The 18,476-nt window shown below is 35.5% G+C and overlaps 1 protein-coding gene across 3 annotated transcripts in view; it reads right to left on the bottom strand.

The window, feature by feature from the left end:
* LOC110030795 (Niemann-Pick C1 protein-like) overlaps positions 1-18,476 on the bottom strand; it is a gene marked incomplete at its 3' end in the record, with an annotated part of 63,560 nt that overhangs the window by 25,157 nt on the left and 19,927 nt on the right. For 2 of the 3 annotated variants that reach the window (XM_020733718.1, XM_020733735.1), the window contains 4 exon segments: positions 2,149-2,250; positions 2,336-2,431; positions 2,889-2,972; positions 18,337-18,454. In XM_020733718.1, the coding sequence (XP_020589377.1) occupies positions 2,149-2,250; positions 2,336-2,431; positions 2,889-2,972; positions 18,337-18,454 (400 nt within the window). 3 annotated transcript variants of the gene reach the window in all.

Raw genomic sequence — 18,476 nt, 5'->3', positions numbered from 1 at the left:
TTTATTGAGATCAAAATGAGATGCAATAATATAATAATTTCACAAGTAAGCTGTTATGTAACTATTTAATGTAGGACTCTCAACGTGCATACTTTTAAAGGTCATATAGTAATCTGACATTTTTCTAGGAAAACTAATATAAAATTATTTAAGCAGCAATGTTAACACACATGTTTATCATGCAAATTTTTCATATCTAATAATATGAAGAAGCAGCCCCAAGTCAATATTCTCCCCTCGACACAACGGTTAAAGATCTAAACAACACAGTTGTATGGGGTGGTGGAATAACATCTACGCGTGTGAGTAAATTAGTGCTCATGTCTATACCAAAAGGATGTGAACTCCTCCACTTAGCATGCATATACAAACATATATAAACTATTTCTATGTTCATAACATATATTCTTTTTTATCATACAATTGCATTCATCTACTAATGAATAAATGTACTTTTATTGGGATCAAAATGAGATGCAATAATATAATAATTTCACAAGTAAGCTGTTATGTAACTATTTAATGTAGGACTCTCAACGTGCATACTTTTAAAGGTCATATAGTAATCTGATATTTTTTTAGGAAAACTAATACAAAACTAATTATGCAGCAATGTTAACACACATATTTATCATGCAAATTTTTCATATCTAATAATATGAAGAAGCTGTTGTAATTTAAATCTAATTGAACTAGAACATAGACGAAAACAAGCATACATTTAGAGATAATATTATTGATATATAAAAATATAATCACCCGCCTCAAGCTAATTAGTTTATCTCTTTCTCCTTCAAATTTCTTTTTCTTCTAGCAAGTTAATGATCATGATCCGTCAATTCTTTCAATTCATAAGTTCTTCAACATTAGATTTTTGAAATTAAATATTCAAATTAATATTAATATTAAAAAACATTAATTTAAATATTACTTGTGAATATAAAGCCCTAACCTTCCATTACTTTCACTAACTCTTCTCGCCAATCCAAAATATTTTTCTCCCTATTGATATTGAATCCTAATTAAATAATGAATTTAAAACTTAAAATTAAATTCTTACCTCCTCAGTTTTTGTCTAAGCACATCGGTACCTAATCTAATATTCTTTTCACCTCTTACTATAGTTGCAACTTCTTCCAATCCCTTCTCTTATGCTTCCTAAAATTAATTGACATAATCTCTTATTAAACTATGAGTGTGAATCATATTAAAAAATATAAAAATATCTCAAAGAAAAACAAACCATAACCTATTACATAACTCGGTTCGGTAAGATGCACGAACTGGCACTTACAAAGCTAAAGCTGCTTAACTCCCCTTGGCCTGGATGCCAACAAAGCTAAAGCTGCTTAACTCCCTTCTCCAGCACGCAAGGGCTTCCTCTCTTCCTGTAAGATGCACGAACCGGCCATTTCTTCATCCCGCAGGTGGTGTTGCTCAATTTCCCTTTTCTCCCTGGCTGCTCGGGTTGGTTCTCCCTCAACTTCTCTTTCTTCTTCATGCTAGATCCACTCAATTGGACCCTCCAGTAGCTCTTCTCCTTCAGCTAGGTTTTGCGTCGCCGCCTTCTCCTCTTCTCCTTCTTATTCTTCTTCTTCTTTCTTCTTCTTCAATTAGGGCACAAGCTTCTTCCTCTGTTCTTCTTCCTAACGGCTTCTTATCTTACTCCCTTTCTCTCTCTCTCACCCTCACTTCCTCAGTCTTCCTCTTTATCTTTCGTCCAATTATTTCGTTTGTGTGGAATGAAGGAAACAAGGGAGATAAGCTTCATTTTGATTTCCCACGAGCATCATGTCTTTTTTTTATTATTGTGAAATGTTACAGATGAATATTTTTTTACATACGGTTATTACAAATAAGGGTGTTCATATGGTGCCCTTCCACTGGATTGAAACACAAATATTGGTTGTGCAAGACTAGTTAGGCCTATTATCGAAGTCTTAAAATGAATTTCATAACTTTTTTGTCCCCTTCAAACTATATGTAGTTTAATCCTTGATAGCCAGGGCAAATAAAAAACTAGCAATTGCACCAGATTTATTTTAGAAAAGTACAACTATTTATAAGAGAGAGAGAGAGGAGTTCCTATGAATTAAACCACTTTCTGTAAAATAATCAAATGAAAAATATGAATCATGCAACATTTACCTGAAGGACACTTTGCGTGGCGCAGTTGTCATCTAGAGGTTTCATGCAAATATCACCAAGAAACACCTTACTTCCAGAATAATTTGCATGCAATGTATCAACCTGACTTCAAAATAGAGTAAGGAATCATCACAATAGATAGGTAGATAGAGACTTAGAAGGTGAAAGTTTGCATAAATTGGTATACCTTCTTTTGCAATTCAAAGAGTAATTTCAGGTTTTGATCAGTTACAATGCTGGGTGCCATGGCATTTTTAGAAAGAGGAAGAGTAGCTAATAAAAGCTGCAATAAGAGCAGTTAATATCTATAATATGAAATCGAACCAACATATAAGTGAAGGAAAAATATAACCCAGCCTTTCAAAGCAGTAGTTTTTTCCCGAAGCCATTATCTATAATGAAATTAACTACCTCTGCTTTAGGGTTTATGCCAGCCAAAGTGGTCCAAATTGAAGGTGCAATGACGTGATATTGCATGGTTTCAATTGAACTTAAGATTGCTATATTAGTGTCCTATAGTTTCGACGTGGAATCTTTATTATAGAAGATGACTAGTAAACAATGTTCTAGTTATAATTTAATCAAGAAATGATTGGCTTAAAAAAACAGCTCAATATAATAAAAATTTTAAGGATGACATGTTAATCATGAATATTAATTATCAGGAACAAAAAAAGGAATTTATAATAATTTATTGCTTTAGAGAAAACAATTACATATTTGAGAGTTTATAGGCAGACCTGTTCTATTCTGTAAAAAGGTGCAAGATGAAAGTCGAAAAAGTGTTTATCCTCTGCAGCCTTACTACCATGGCTCACCCAAAGCTGCAACAGGTAAGAATGAAATTAGTAGTATATAAATATCTTTTGCAGGAGAAAGAATTCAGGCCTGATACCGGAGTTAATCCAAAAGGAATAACATAACGCAAAAATTATTGATGAAATTTCAAAGAAATTACAATAAGAGATTTTAAAGCAGGAAATAAATAGCACAAAGCACAACTGAGCCTAAGGGCGAGGTCAACGATGGTGAATCATGTCAAATGGCTGTGGCAAGGTGGTCTAGTAGTCTGGGGCAAGAGATAGAATAGCTGTGAGGGGAAAGGATGGCAGGTTCTGGAGGCAAGAAGGAAAAGTGTGGCGGGGGCAGTAGGAGTAGATCAGGCGGTCGGCAGCAGATGTCACGATCCGGCACTACGATTAGAATTAACTATGGCTGAAATTGTCGTCAGACGGTATTAAAATTATACTTTACATTTCACAAAAATATTTCAAACACCGGCACTATGCTTAGAATTAACTATGGTTGAAATTGTCGTCAGACGGTATTAAAATTATATTTTACATTTCACAAAAATATTTCAGACATCCAATAGATATAAAAGAGCCACTAATCCACAAAGTGCAATAAAATTTAAACAACGAGAAACAACATCTGTAGACAACAATCTCAAATCAGCATATAAATTATCTATATATAGAAGTAAACATAAGAAAATTAAAATCACAACACAAACTAATACTTATCAGCTGCAGTTCTCCTTCTGTAAAAAAAAAATCCCTTACCAAATATATCAACCTAAAGTTTTTATTCTCCTGAAAGAAAATATTAATTACGACTATAAGTATGATTTAGTGAGTAATTATAGTCTAATATGTATTAAATTAATATGTTATGTTATGCATGAATGACCAAAAGAAAAATACAGTTCATTGATTTGTAAAGCCTTGAACTTTCACTTTGATTTTATCATATTTACCATTTTAACATCTTTAATAGACATAACAAGATTACCGTCATGTCCGAAGGCATCCTCAAAAATATGTCCGAAAACACCCTAAAAAATGTATCTAAAGGTACCCTAAAAAATGTATCCTCAAATTGCACCTGAAGGTACAATTTTACCATTTCTTATAACATGCAAGGGTATATCGCATCCACTGTCAGTATCATCTGGGGGTAATCATAGATAACTTAATCATTTACTAAACATTTCATATCAATTAAATTTTTTAAAATGTACATTCACATGTCAATTATTTCATCTTATTTGTGATATCATTTCACTTTTAAAATATCATACATCAATGAAATATATGTTTTAAACTATTTAATAAAACAATTATTTATTTAAAAAATATTAATTTAATGCATAGAAGAAAATAAGCACTCGCCTTTACTTTCAAGAGACCTCTGAAATAGTTTAACCCTTCACTAACTTATTTGGACAACCACCTATATTAAATGAATGTGCATATCATTTCATAAGAATCCTATTCTTAAAAGAATACCTAATATATCTGTCGGCAGTTATTTTTGGAAGGGATGATGATTTTTTTTTGTAAAATATGAAAAATAGTTTTAATATAATTATGATTTTTGAAAGTAACATTTTAATTTAAAATAGATGAGACCAAACGAGTCTCACATATTGAATAGTTTTGATGTTTGAACGCAATACTACAAGTAATACACTATTTCGAATGATAAGCATACCACTTGACAGTAGGTTCAATTACCTAAACTAAGGAGTTTGTGACATCTGTTTAGTCTGTGAAACCTTTTATATGAGACCGACAAGTTTCTCTATCTAATATGAGGATTAGATAGAGTTTATTTTACCTGGGTTTCAAGTTTCTTATAGAGACAAACCCCTATAGTTAATTACATCTTAAATGACAGGAGTCACTTAAGAAAACTCTCGATTAAGATCAATTTCAAGATTTCTAAGTTTAGGCTTCCAAAATTGGACACGAAAAAATCAAATGAGAATGGCACAAATATGAACAGTTATTTTAAGGAATCCAAAGGAATGAAGAGTAGGGGATATCACAGATCCAGTGGAAACCCTGGTGACTTCTCAACCATCCTATTGTTTGGCTTTACTTTGAAATAATGTTATTCAATGTTTAATCCTGCAATTTATTTTTAGAATTTAGGACTTACATTCACACGATATCTGATTGTGCAAATAACCTAAAAAAATATGAGGATTTACATTGTACCGGACGGTAACCTCAGAATCCTAGAAGTGTTATGACTTATAATTACACAACAGGGTTGTGCAAAAGCCTAAAGATAAAGTGAGGATTTACATTTCGCTAAGCAAACTACATTGAAGTCCTATGGGTTTTTATTTATTTTACAGAAAGGTTTAGCTGATGTGAACTTGTGGTACTGTTGCAGATCTTCATCCTCCATCCGCTACATTCTGGTCGTGCTGCCCACGAAAACTTGCTCCATGTCCCATGTAGTAGTAGTTTCAAATTTAATGTCTTATATGTGAATGTGCAATATTGTTATTTGGTGACTAACTGTTGTATATCTCCTAAACCAGACTATATCCTAAAGGTTTTGTAGTTAACTTAAAGCATCCATAAACAAATTATGTTATAATGAAGAATAGTAAATGAAAACAGTATAAGTGCGGCAAAAAAACAGTATAAGAAAATGCAGTAAAGTGCTATAAATGTACTATAAACTTTGGCTACCTGAGTTTCTTGTTATTGTTGCACCTGTAAATGAGATCAACGTCGCAGGTAACAGTATAGTAGAGAAATTCAGCTAGCAGGACAAATATGTGTTTATGTATAACAAAATAAATGACGGAGTAGCACATGGAAAGCCCTGAGGAAAACTAAAATCGACCCACAGAGACTCAAAACAAATCATAGAAAAAAAAGATACAAATAAAACAAAATAGATCACATATAAAGGACCAAGGTGGGTGATTTATATGTGACATTGGGAATATCCCCAATTGCCAGGAGGATTTGAGTGTAAAGCTCAAGCTCAAATCATGGAGCATTGGGTTTCATTTTAAGTCAAGTTATGAAAAGAATTTCATTAATTGATTTAATTAATCAGTCATAAACCACAGCCTAGTGCATACCTTGTATATTGCTTTAACTAACTTGTGAATTAGGGTCGTGCCTAGTTTCAGCGACTATTTGAAAATTAGGTAGATGAACTCTCACCTAGGGTATGTACCTAAAATCTAGGAGGCCTACACTTTAGCTTGAGCTTGAAGTATTTTAAAGTGTTATGTCCTCAATTAAGTGTTTCCAACTAATCCTCGAACATCTTTACATCAAACTTAGCTCAATATCCGACTCTTAAGTCCTAGGGAGTCAACCTATAGTTTTGGCAAAAAAATTTGTGAAATGTGTTTCAATCCTAATTAAAACAATTGGGCTTAAGTCTAACCAATGTCTATTGATCTTTCAATTCATGCCCCTGACTCTTCAATCATTTAAGCTCCTACTTTTGCCCAATTCTCACAATTACAATTTTATACTTCTTATGTAAAAGAAATATTGAATGATTGGCTACCATATTTCTCCTTTAGATTTCAATCATCTCAACAGACTAAGAATCAATTTTTTTTATTCCCTCCCCTTTCTTTTTTTTATTTTTTTAAGGCCGTAAATCAATCATGAAAATAATTAAATAAAAAATTCTCATTTTTAATTTAATCATTGCAAAAAAAATCAACGAAAAATTGGAGGCCGATCCACTTCTAAAAAAATCAGCTAAGGGACAAAACCGCAAGTGAATCGGCCTAAAAACGTTTAAATTCTTTCAAAACAAAGATCAAATCAACCCCAAAAATGTGCGCAAATGCCTCCAAAAATCAGCACTTAAAAATGTCCAAATCAATGTATAAAAGCCTCAAAATGCAACTTAAACCTTAACGAATAAGGCCTCAAAATGCAACTTAAACTTTAACGAATAAAGCTTCAAAATGCAATTTAAACCTCATAAAAGAGGGCCTCAAGTGCAGCCCAATCATGCTTCAAAACAATGCTCAAAAGCTGCTTCAAAGCAACACTGAAGTGTTTCAAAACCTTGTATCAATCTCTTCCATATCAGGCTAAGTTCAACATGAATCCACGCATAAGCTCTAACAGGTGCAATATCAACACTTACTATTGATCAAATGTAGCATAACATATATGTATCCAAAGCTTATCCATATCGAACAACAAAAGACGTGATTGAGTTTCCCAAGTGCACTCATATGAAATATGATTGAAGGGCAAACACTAAAATTCATTGCACAACAAATGGAGAAAGTCATTGAAATGAATGTATTTCTTGTAAGTATAAAAAGGTAAAGCTTAAATGTCAAATATTGCAAACAAATAGGAATTCAATGGCCCTAGAACTCCTCTAAAAACAAAACTTGTATTTCTTCCAAAAAACAGCGAGATGGGGAGCGAAGAAAAGCTCCTGAACCTATTCCAATCCAACAATAGTGGATATCAAGTAGCATTTCATAGGCGTCTCTTCCATAACTTAAGCAAGGAAAAGCAAACAAGTGAAAAATGGCCACCACCATACCACGCATGCTCAACATTTCATATTTAAGAGACCAAACTTTCCAAATAGAACACAAAAAATTTCAGATTTTTGCAAATGTAAAGCTTTGAGATTTTCCAAATTTTTTCAAATAGAACATTTAAAGCCTTCAGATTTAGCAAATGGACCACGCAAACATTTCAGATTTTGCAAATACACCACCCAAACATTTCAGATTTTGCAAAAGAACAAGGCAAAGTTTTTTTAGATTTTGTAAAACAAGCCACTAAACCATTTGGATTGCATCAAAAATACATTTTACCTCAACCTAACACTGTGGAATGTACCTCTCAAGCATAGGCAATGTGGCTACAAGTAAAGAGAAGAGGGGTTACAAACTACTTCCCCAAGCATTGCAAAACTGCTGCCCAAGTAAAGAGCCAAGAACCCAACATTTCAAGCCTACAAAAGAACCTCTAGGGGCCCTCCCCAAACCAACAAGGTTTAGCCCAAATAGACACACGTCTGAAACTACCAAATATTGCTCAGATTTTACCAAGACAGCTAGCAAGTAAAGGATCTTCTAAATAGGCACTCCAACATTCCAAAGAAAATACAACTAACATAGGTAAAAGAGAAGCATCAATATTTATAAAGCATGAATGTGAGATTTAGCTCCTCCAAACTACCATGCTGCTTTTTCTTACACATGCCATGCTACCATTTGTGATTATGAAGTGGTTAAAAAAGCAAACATCAAAGCTAAGAAATTAATTGAGTGAAAGCAAAGTAACAAGCCCTATCAAACCTCTCCATACCAAGGCTAGCCGAAACATCCCCCCACCTTTCTTCCCTTCCTTTTTTTTGAAAAAAAAAACCAAAATAAGCCAGCTTAATGCCCTAATCCAAGCAACGCGTCACATTTTAACATGCATAAAACCGTGCATTAGAGTTAGGAAGCAGGAGAATACCACACCCGTGCACATGCACCTCATAAAGATGCAAACCCCCAAATCAACCAAGTGGAACACATTAAGCCCAAAGAAGCTTTAGTAAAAGAAAGTATAGCATGCTATTCAAAGCCTCAACCTAAAATGTGATACCAAAACCATATGTATTTGATGCCATTTTCAATAAAATAAGAGATTGTAGAGCTTGCAACAAGAAGGGAAAAAGAGACACTAATAGGCTAACTAGTTAAACTTTGCCACAAAAAGAACTTCCAACAAACATGAATGCCAAACCATGAAGCAAAATGTTTTTATCTCAGTGGTCAAACAAATAACCAAGCAAAAGTATCGAGTGAACCAGCAAGGAGGCCAAGAAACCCAGCAAAAAGTCGAACAAACAAGGAGCTCAAGCGAACCAAAAATCCGGTAGCACCTCCCCCTTAAACAAAAATTTTCGGCCAACCTTGGTAGTCAAACACACAACCAAGCAAGAATATCGAGCCAACCATCAAGAATACCGAGCCAACCATCAAGAATACCCAGCCAAGCGATAGTGTCGAGCAACTGAACATGAAATTCACGCAAGACAATATTTTGGCAACACCTCCACCCTTCTTTTGAATTTTCGGCCAACCTCAAAGACCTCCCCAAGGTGGGGTTTTTATAGCAAAGATAGGAGAAAACTCACCTTCACCTACCAGTGGAAAGCTGGTCGAATCAGGTAAAGAGAGAGGATAAATGCATTTAGGGAAGAGGAAATGCGGCCAAGGGCAGAGGAAGGTCGGGCACGTGGCAGGCACGCGATTGGCGAGCCGTTCGGTCGAGTAGCTCAAGCAGAAGAGGAGAAGTCAAACGATGGAGAGCTCGCGATTGAACCAGGAGACGCCCGAGCTAGGGTTCTGCTTTGGTGCGGCCGATCGCGGGAGAGGAGAAGGCGATCGTGCGGCAGGACCGAGTGAGGAGAAGAGGGATTGGGGTTGGTTAGGCTCGTGCGAGACAGAGGAGTGTACCTGGGTTGCGAGTCTACGTGCGTGAGTGGGATTAAGTAGGATCTTATTATTATTATTATTATTATTATTATGATTATTATTATTATTATTATTATTATTATTATTATTATGTTAATATTTGAAAATCTCGATTTGTGCATTTTCGCTTGTGCATGAAATCATGGCAAATTCATTGGATGTCATTTCTAGATAACTTTGACGTTTCAGTCGCGCCGACGCGGTTCGTTTCGTCATCCAATGTCATTTTGATAGATTTATCGATTTGCGTGTGATTTACATGTGTGTAGAATTATGACAATATGGGTGTCCTCCCTAGCTAAAAACGATGTCCCGGACGCGCCGGAGTAGTCCATTTCGTCATCGGGTGTTGTCTGGACAAATTCACATTTTTCACCCTGTTTAAGTTCAATTTTTGTCCGACTTTGCGCAACTTAGTGGATTTTGTGTGTGTAGGTGTATTGATAAAGTCATAAAGGGATTTCCCTAGGGCTTGAGATCCTATTGGGAACTTCTCTTTGATTTCCCACATTTTGGTCCTTAACCACTCGACCAAAAGATGATGGTTCGAGACCACCCAGGCGAGACACCGCAAGAGAAACGGGAAGTGGTTCAAATTTTTAAAAAGAGGTGGGTCCCAGCTCTAGTCCTCTAAGATAGTCGATAGGAAGCCTTAGAGCTAGATCCTATAATCTAAGAAGAGAAGAAATGACCTCAAAATGAGGTCGACAATATCAAATGACATAAATGACAAATAAGTAATTATACAAATTCTTACCTTAAAATTTTATATTTGCTTCCTTACACAGAATTCTCTCTTTTTTATAACTAGAATTGATTCAGCCTCTAATCCTCTACTTTATCTGATTAAATTAAACCTATTATTAACATTTAACCAGTAAATCGATATTTCCCATCCAAGTAATTAATATAACCCTAACATACTTTACCAATAATTGTTCGACTCGATAGTCCATCCCAAGCAATCATCCACTAATAATACAACAAAAACAAAGTCTTAATCCCACTACGTGGGGTCGGCTACATGAATCCTTTTTCTCCATTGCGTTCTGTTAAGTGGCATATTTTCATTTAGTTCTAGTAAACTAAGATCATTTTTTATACAATAAGCCCAAGTCTTCCTAGGTCTACCTCTAATAATGTCTGATTTAAATTCATAAAATTTAATTATTAATATTACAATCTATTTAATTACGTTAATTTATATATGTAAAACTTAAAAGCATCTGATACTTAAATGAAGATTCAATCCCATACATGCGGCTCGCTTTTGGGTCATATAATATGCACGAAAGATTTCGCAGATCCTTCCCTTCTTCCTCCTCTCCTTTGCTCCCGACTCATCCCCACATAACACGCGCAGGACCTACATCCTCTGCACAAGCTGCACACAAGGATCGTTGGCTTCGACGTAAATAGCACCTGCGATCTCCATCCTCTTCTTCCTCGACATGAGCATAGCACCAAAGTCTTCTTTGGCCTTGACTACCTCATGGCTCCCTTATTCCTCTCGATCGCGGCTTCCTCTGCACACGAACGCGACATGACAAGCGATCGACGTCTCCATCTCCTTCCCCTGTAAGCAAGGATAGAAATGTCGCACGTTCCCTTCTTCCTCTTTCTTCCTTCAATCAGTTAGGGAATACACGAGATCTCTCTCCCAATCTCTTTATTCTCCCTCTCGATCTCTCGTTCAATGGTTCAAATGATGTAATACGACTCTTAAGTCGTAGCCGAATAGGTGCTTATCTTCGTGCCTATTTGAATTTTTATTAGTATTATAATTATTATTATTTCTTATTTAAACTTTTTGTTATTACTGCAGGGGAGGTGATGACGGGATCTATATCAGAGCCTGGCAAGTATGGGGAAGGGTTGCGGCGGGTCTAAACAGTGTCTGGAGAAGGTGCGTCGATTCTGGACGGCCAGGAAGCAATGATAGCCTGTCTGGACCGGTCGGAGGGGACTATAGGAAGTGGCAGCCTACTATAAGGGACTGGAGGAAGTTAGCTACAAGTAGGACTGTGGAGGACTAGGACACAGCAGGAAGAGAAGGAAAGAGCAGAGATAATCACCACCTCGGACGAGTTTCAACCAGAATACCTTCTTGACATCGAATACAGACCTCGCGATGAAGAAACGCCCGGACGCAGAAATCAGAAATCAGCAAACAATAAAAAACTACTCTCTAAGCAAGCAGATCAACATATATATAATAGCTGATACTAAATGTAATAGAAAAGGAGAGGGGTTGAATGGGAAGAGAATCTAAAGGAAAAGGAATATAAAAGAAAGGGAAAAAAATAAGCAAAGGAGGTGGGTGGTATAATAGGAAAGGGAGAACCCTCACCCTTTGGCGACAAAGCTTCCTGGACCAATCAGGTAAGCCCTAAACTCCCTGGCTAGACTCGTTAGTCCAGCCCTTCCACCACAGCTGGGCTGCAGCAGGTAAACCACGCGTCAATGACAAATAAAAAAGATATGAAAATCAACATGTGAAGGACAAACATAAAAAAACAATAAGAAGAAGAAGAATGCATTCAAACAAATGTGTGGAAATTGTTGGACAATTAGAGATGTGTGGTTACCATTGTTCTTGAAGTTGAAGGACCTCAACTTCAACTAGAGTAAATAAGAAGATACAAAAAAGTTTGTTCATCGCATTATATATCTCGGATAAAACACCAAATTGGAATTGAGTAGGAATAGTGGAAAGAGCAATAACTAAAGGAGTAAAGCAGTAAAAAATACTTAGTGTTCAAAATGGGCCTTGAACTATGACTGATAGGCAAATTCTTCTTAGTTAAAGATGAACTAGCAAAGAGATTTGCTCGTTGAGCCTCAACGCTACTGATAGAACACTCTCAAAAAAATGACAGTAGTAAAAGAAATGCCAAACAAATGGCACTTTTTAAGCCAAAGAGATCAAAAAGATCAAAGGAGAGACAAACATCTAGGAAAACAGACACATATATGATAAAAACAATAAAACGATCATAGAGACATAAATAAGAGGATTTAAATGTTTCAGTGTAGACTCTAAAATTCACTAGCATGTTTTGTTCAGATATTTCCAAATCAATTTTAGAAGATAAATTAATATTAGATAATATATTTCCCAGAGATTTTGCACAAATAGAGGTCTTCAAGATCCCATTGGTGTAAACCTCTATAATGATTAATTTTGCACAGAGAGGGCTTCAAGATTTCCAATGGTGTAAACCTTTAACAGTTAATTGCTCCTCTCAATCAAAAAATTGAACTATTGATTAAAATTGTGTATAGGTTTTATGATATTTTGTTTTAGTAGCATCAATTTGATTTAGGAAAGAAAATGTACCATTTATAGCTCAAAGGAGATAGGGGTAAAATAGTGATGAATAAGATAAAGAAATTGTGCTTTTATCATTCCAAGTTATCATAAACATCTACTTAGTAGAATTTGTTGGCCCAACCTACTTAAATGAGCATTGTCAATAACCGTCCAAGAGAAGCTGATAAATATGGCATAAGACTTTACCAAATTGGCCAATTTTAAGCTAGCCGGATTTGTGTCTTACCAAGTGCAATTTATGGTTCACAACTCATAGGATTATTCATTGGTAAGAACAAGGCTTAGGCCATAATTCTAATACAATTATCATTGTAATCAAGTTCGTGAGAATATCCTTATGTGCAGTTCCAACTCTAGTTGTGCCAAAAAAGATGATTATTTATTCTAGCAAGACATACTTCGAAAGTATGTATGTCTTTTGGAGTTTGTTGAGATTAACGTGAGCATAAATTTTAAAGTGATATTGCCTCTGACACTACAAGTTATGACTTGTTATGATGGTGGTAAATCGATTTCAAAAGCCTACAGAAAAGAGGAAGAACCTTTGTCTTAGTCGGGGAGTATAACGCAGAATCATCCACAAAATTATGAGATCGGCATGAAAGGAGCAACCGTCAAATGTTTTCATCTTTAAGAGTTGAACTAGGAGACGAACAGGGTCCATTTCTTCGTACCATACAGCGAGAACAAGAGTGATTGTGTGCAAAAAAAATTTTAGGGATTTTTGATAAAAGGAAGAAGAAGAATCGTGCCAAACCAAAGTGGCGAAATCTCGTGCGTCTCATAGACGATCAATAGAGAATAAAAGGAAGAAGAGGAAGGGTCGCGGGTTAAACCCTAGTCAAGTCGAGCGAAGAGATCAAACACTTATATGGGATTAGAAGTGCCGCCATCCTGTGTGGGTTCTTGCGAAAGACAAATCCAAAGCAGAAGGAGAAGAATAGTTGAGTTGTGGCCTTTCTATGCAAGAGAAGGGGAAGAATTGAACGCCTCTAGTGCAGTTTCGAGCAGAAGAGAAATCTCGAGCATACTGTTCAGATTCGAACCGATCTCAAAGGAAGAAGGGAGGCATATCGTGTGGATGCGGAATTAAGGAGAAGGTGAGGCTTCGTGCAAAAAATTAGGTGAAGGGAGTGGCTTTGCTTGCAGAGGTTCAAGTAGAGAAGCATAAGACCGAACCTTGAAGTCGAGTGAGATGCATGCAAGTTAAGGGAGGACCGAAAGAAGTTTATCATGACCCGACCCGGGGATTGGAATGAACCAAAACAGGATTAGACGGTTGAAAGATGAAAACTAAATTTTCTTTATTCAGTTACTATTAAAGAGAAGAAAAACCCACTAATCAAATTAATTTAAAATAGTAAAATGAAATTTACTTCCTTACAGATTATCTTCGTCTTCCAAAAATATTTTCACTTCTATCACTCATTCTTTAATAACTTAATTAATCTGAAATTTTTTTTTAAAAAAATGGTGAGCTAAAAAAATCAGTAAATACACATACTCATAAACTACAATAATACAAGGGAAAAGAAAACAATATGCATGTCAGTTAAACTTTTAATAAATCATTATAAATATTTTAGATGTTATTCAATGAGTCTTACTATATAAATAGAATAACAATATTATTTTGTCTCTACAACTATCATAAGAGCAGCGTCTAAAAACAAAACCACCTAAGCTACTTCAATATCAATATTAATTTCCATATATGTGCACGGGTACCTTAGTTTTTTCGTACTAGTATCTTCAAGGGGTGACTCTTTCAAAGCCAAGTATTCAGACGTATTATAAAAATATTACATCTTTAATAATAAATATTGCATTCTCATTTAGTAGTCAATATTATTATACAAGAGCCAGTGATAATTGAAACAAAACTGAGCACAGGTCATTTTACAATATGAACAAAATTCAGTAAAGTCATAAATCATGTGTATGTGGGACCATAACAAATGCAATAAATGCATTTAATCGAGAAGAAGCAAAATATTATCATAATATAAGAGCATGAGTATTCACATCAATGCCCATTAATTTGATATTTCGTTTTTCTTGACATCAATTATTTTAAATTGGAAATCTAACATAAACAAGATACTTATATTACCAAACTTTAATTTATTTATAATATTTATAAATTTAATAATTTGTATTAGTTATTACATTACGTTATTTAAGTATTAAATTTTATTATTTACTTTGTGTAATTATGCTTATGTTTCCATTCAATGAAAATATATATTATATTATTATTATTATCATCATCATCACTTAATAAAAAACCACCCATACCCCTTTCTGCCACACGAAGGATCTCCCTCTATCTTCCTTGACGACGAGCTAGGAAACGGTCGAACACACCAGAGAATATCGCACGATGCTCCTCCCCTCTTCTCTGCATGAAGCTTCTCTTCTCAGCGCATCTTCCTTCACAGAACAGTGAACTCCTTCCTCCCTCCCGAAGTCAGCTCGGTCTTCTTCCTTCGCATGATTCACTCATCGTCCTCTCTGTCTTCACAGAACACGGGAAGTTTGGCTTCGGCTCCCTCCCAAGCAAAGTCGCGGCTCGACGCAACAATGTTGCAATCTTCTTCTTTCCTCGAGCACAACGCATGGGCAGCAGCGTCGCTGCTTCTGGTAAGAAGACACGCAATCTTCTCGTTCTTTCTTCCTTTTCTCTTCGATCGCATGAACGAAAGCTCTTGCCTCTCACATCTATAGGACGAACTCGTCTGTTGGCTTCGGATCCCCTCGCTTCCTCTTCCCAACAGTTCGATTCATCTCCAATTTCTTCGGCTATCCAACCCTCAAATCGTCTCCCCTTTACTCGACTATTCGCTTCCACTTCTTCAATTTTCTCGTTTCTTCTTCCTTGGTTACAGAAATAGGACATTACAAAATTAAAGGCTAGTTAGGATTTATTTATATTAATTTATGAATTTAAATGCATGTTTATATATGAGAAGTTAATAATAAGTTTAACTAATCATAAATTTGGAATCATGTAGGGAATAATTGGATTGATCCAAGAATGTCGGCAATATTGAAGGGTATAGTATTTCATTTATGTAAGTTATTTTAGATCACTAATAGAATGTTATTAAGTTACAATAAATTCTATGAAACAATCAAAGTGATTATAACTTGTCAAGTAGTTGAAATAAAAGATAAAAGGGATTGAGATCATTATTTGTGCAAAAGAAAAGGGGATAAGGAGGTAAGGCTTGAGTTTGCTTTAATTAACAATGTTGAAAGAAAATTTTTATTTATCAGTATTTAATTATGAGAAAATGTAAAATATGATTTATAGGCAATATAACAAGTTAAATAATTTGGAAATAATCATTTCATAAGTGCGACCTTTTAAGGCAAAAGTGAGTTATTATTTTACTATCTGTATTAAATTAATGATTTATTTAAAAATGACTTGCTTTCTTATCTTAATAATTCATGTTTTTCTGATTATATGCTCATTGAAAATTAAAGGGAAAAGGGTAGTAGTTCAATGACTTTGAATTGATATAATAAATGGAAATGAAATATAAAGAATTAATTCAATGAGGATTTAGCAACTTATAGTACTAGTTGTGGGATGCTATCATACACGTACATGAAAATGTAAATGGAAATAGTAAAAATGTACTTTCAGATACAAAATTTTGGGAGTACCTATGGGTACAAACTTTCGATGGTATCTACGGGTACAACATTTAAGATACATTCGGGTATGCAGTAATTCTGATATGACTTCTTAAAAAGTTCAAAAGAAAAATACTTAAATTAAAACATGACGAGTTAATGTAAAATAAGAGCTTATGATCTGATTAATGATTGAATCATATTTCTTTTAAACATTCATGTATAACATTTGCATATTAATTTTTAAATCAACTCTCACTAAAAAAGAATCACTTATCTTCATTTTTTTAAATGTTGAAATCCGTGTTCCCATTGAATTAATTAAACTGAATGATACCGAAACTAGTCTGGACTTATCGGAACACAAAAGCAAAATTTTATTAATATAGAAATAGGGTTGCAACACAAAACAAAAAAAGAAAAAACAACAACAGACCAATCCTATGCTAGGGATCGGAAGGTTATGAGAAAGGGTTGGTGGTTGCGAGGTCGGTTAGGAAGGGGTTTGGCGTCCGGTAGGTGGGTCTGAAGTGCCCGCTGGTGGTTGTACTGCAAAAATAGGCTTTAGAAAAATGGGCAGTAGGGTGTTTAGGGTGCAGTTTGGGTGGTTGGACAAAGGGGAAGGCTGCAGGGAAGGGGCGACAGCGTGTTAGGGTGCAAGTCTTGTGACTGGACAGCAAGGGTAGACAATAAGGAAGGGCGACGGGGTGTTAGATTGAAGTATGGGGCAGCCGGCGACAGAGAAGAGGGGAGAAGGGTAAGGGTAAAAGGAAGATACAACACCGCCTTAGAGTAGGGTATAACCAGAGCACCACCACATCTCGAATACAACCTTAGAACAGAGAGAATCACTCCACACAGAAATTTGAAATCTACAAACTGAGCCTTAATTCTCTGATAACAGCAATATATAGACTTTTATTGGAGGAGAAAAAGGAAAGATGTGGGAAAGGAAACTCCCACACAAAAGGAAGGGGTGGGAATACTCAAGAAATAGTCAGTAAAGGCTTTCCAAAAGGGGAACAGCACATAAGAAGGGGCGGCTAAGGAGAGCAGTAGTCCCGCCCCCTCTACAAAGCTCTCGAAGCCCCCTTCTCCGGAACTTGCGAACTCTCTATCTAAATCGGTCCACAGGCTTGCGAGCACAATTTCTAGTTGGTTCAGTTGGTCGGTGTTTTTAACTCCCCGCTTCAGGGGCGCCTTTAAGTGCCTCGCAACGCTGATATTTGGTAGTGCTACCCAAAGACTTTAACGAAGACATGTCTTAGATTCAACCTAGCTCTGAAACTAGTTCATCGTGACATAAATCCCAAAAACAACTCTTTTTAGATTGTCAAATCATAAAACAGAGCAACCAAAAAAAACTAGCACCACACACAAATATGATGATGAAATAATAAAGCGGTCAGAGGCAAATCAATGTTTATACCAAATCCCTTCCATGAAGAAATAGCTCGGGGAGAGAGAGGAGGATATCTCTTCTCAAAGACAAAGCCATAAAGAGAATGGAAATTTTTCTTTCTTGCCAAATCTCCAACAAAATTAGAAGGATATTCTTAATGGCTCATTTTTCTGTTTCTCTAACTTAGTTCAGTGGCATAAATGAAGAAACTCAGCCTTCTTTCCCTCACATTTTTTTAGAAGCCATCGATTTCCTGACTGATTGCGAGGTGTAGAACCAGCAGATCCAAATAAAAAACAAGGCTTGTGAGGAAATTGCTTAATGCCCTTGCTCATTTGATATAGTTACTACAAAGATTATCAGAAATGAATATCTTAAAAGACATATTGAAGAGATGTGATGTTAGTAGTGCAAGAATTCAGAGAATTTGTTGCTAGAGAAGGTTGTGCAGTTAACAAAAAAAACAGTGCTTTCAAATGTGATATAGAAAAAAAACTTTTGGCTTACTAATCTAGTCAAATTGAGTACCTTCTCAGGCTTTGTCTCCACTCTAAAACGGACAAGCCCCATACAAAGAAGAATCGGAACAACTAAAGATAAAGACAGGACAAGAGTTGGCTTTCTGGAAACAAATTCTCCATATTTCCTACGCCAAAAGAGCATTCAGA

Source organism: Phalaenopsis equestris, unplaced genomic scaffold (genome assembly GCF_001263595.1).
Source record: "Phalaenopsis equestris unplaced genomic scaffold, ASM126359v1 Scaffold000002, whole genome shotgun sequence".
Taxonomy (NCBI): domain Eukaryota; kingdom Viridiplantae; phylum Streptophyta; class Magnoliopsida; order Asparagales; family Orchidaceae; genus Phalaenopsis; species Phalaenopsis equestris.
Note: the sequence above shows the minus strand (reverse complement) of the source record. Positions and strands in the feature narration are given on the sequence as shown.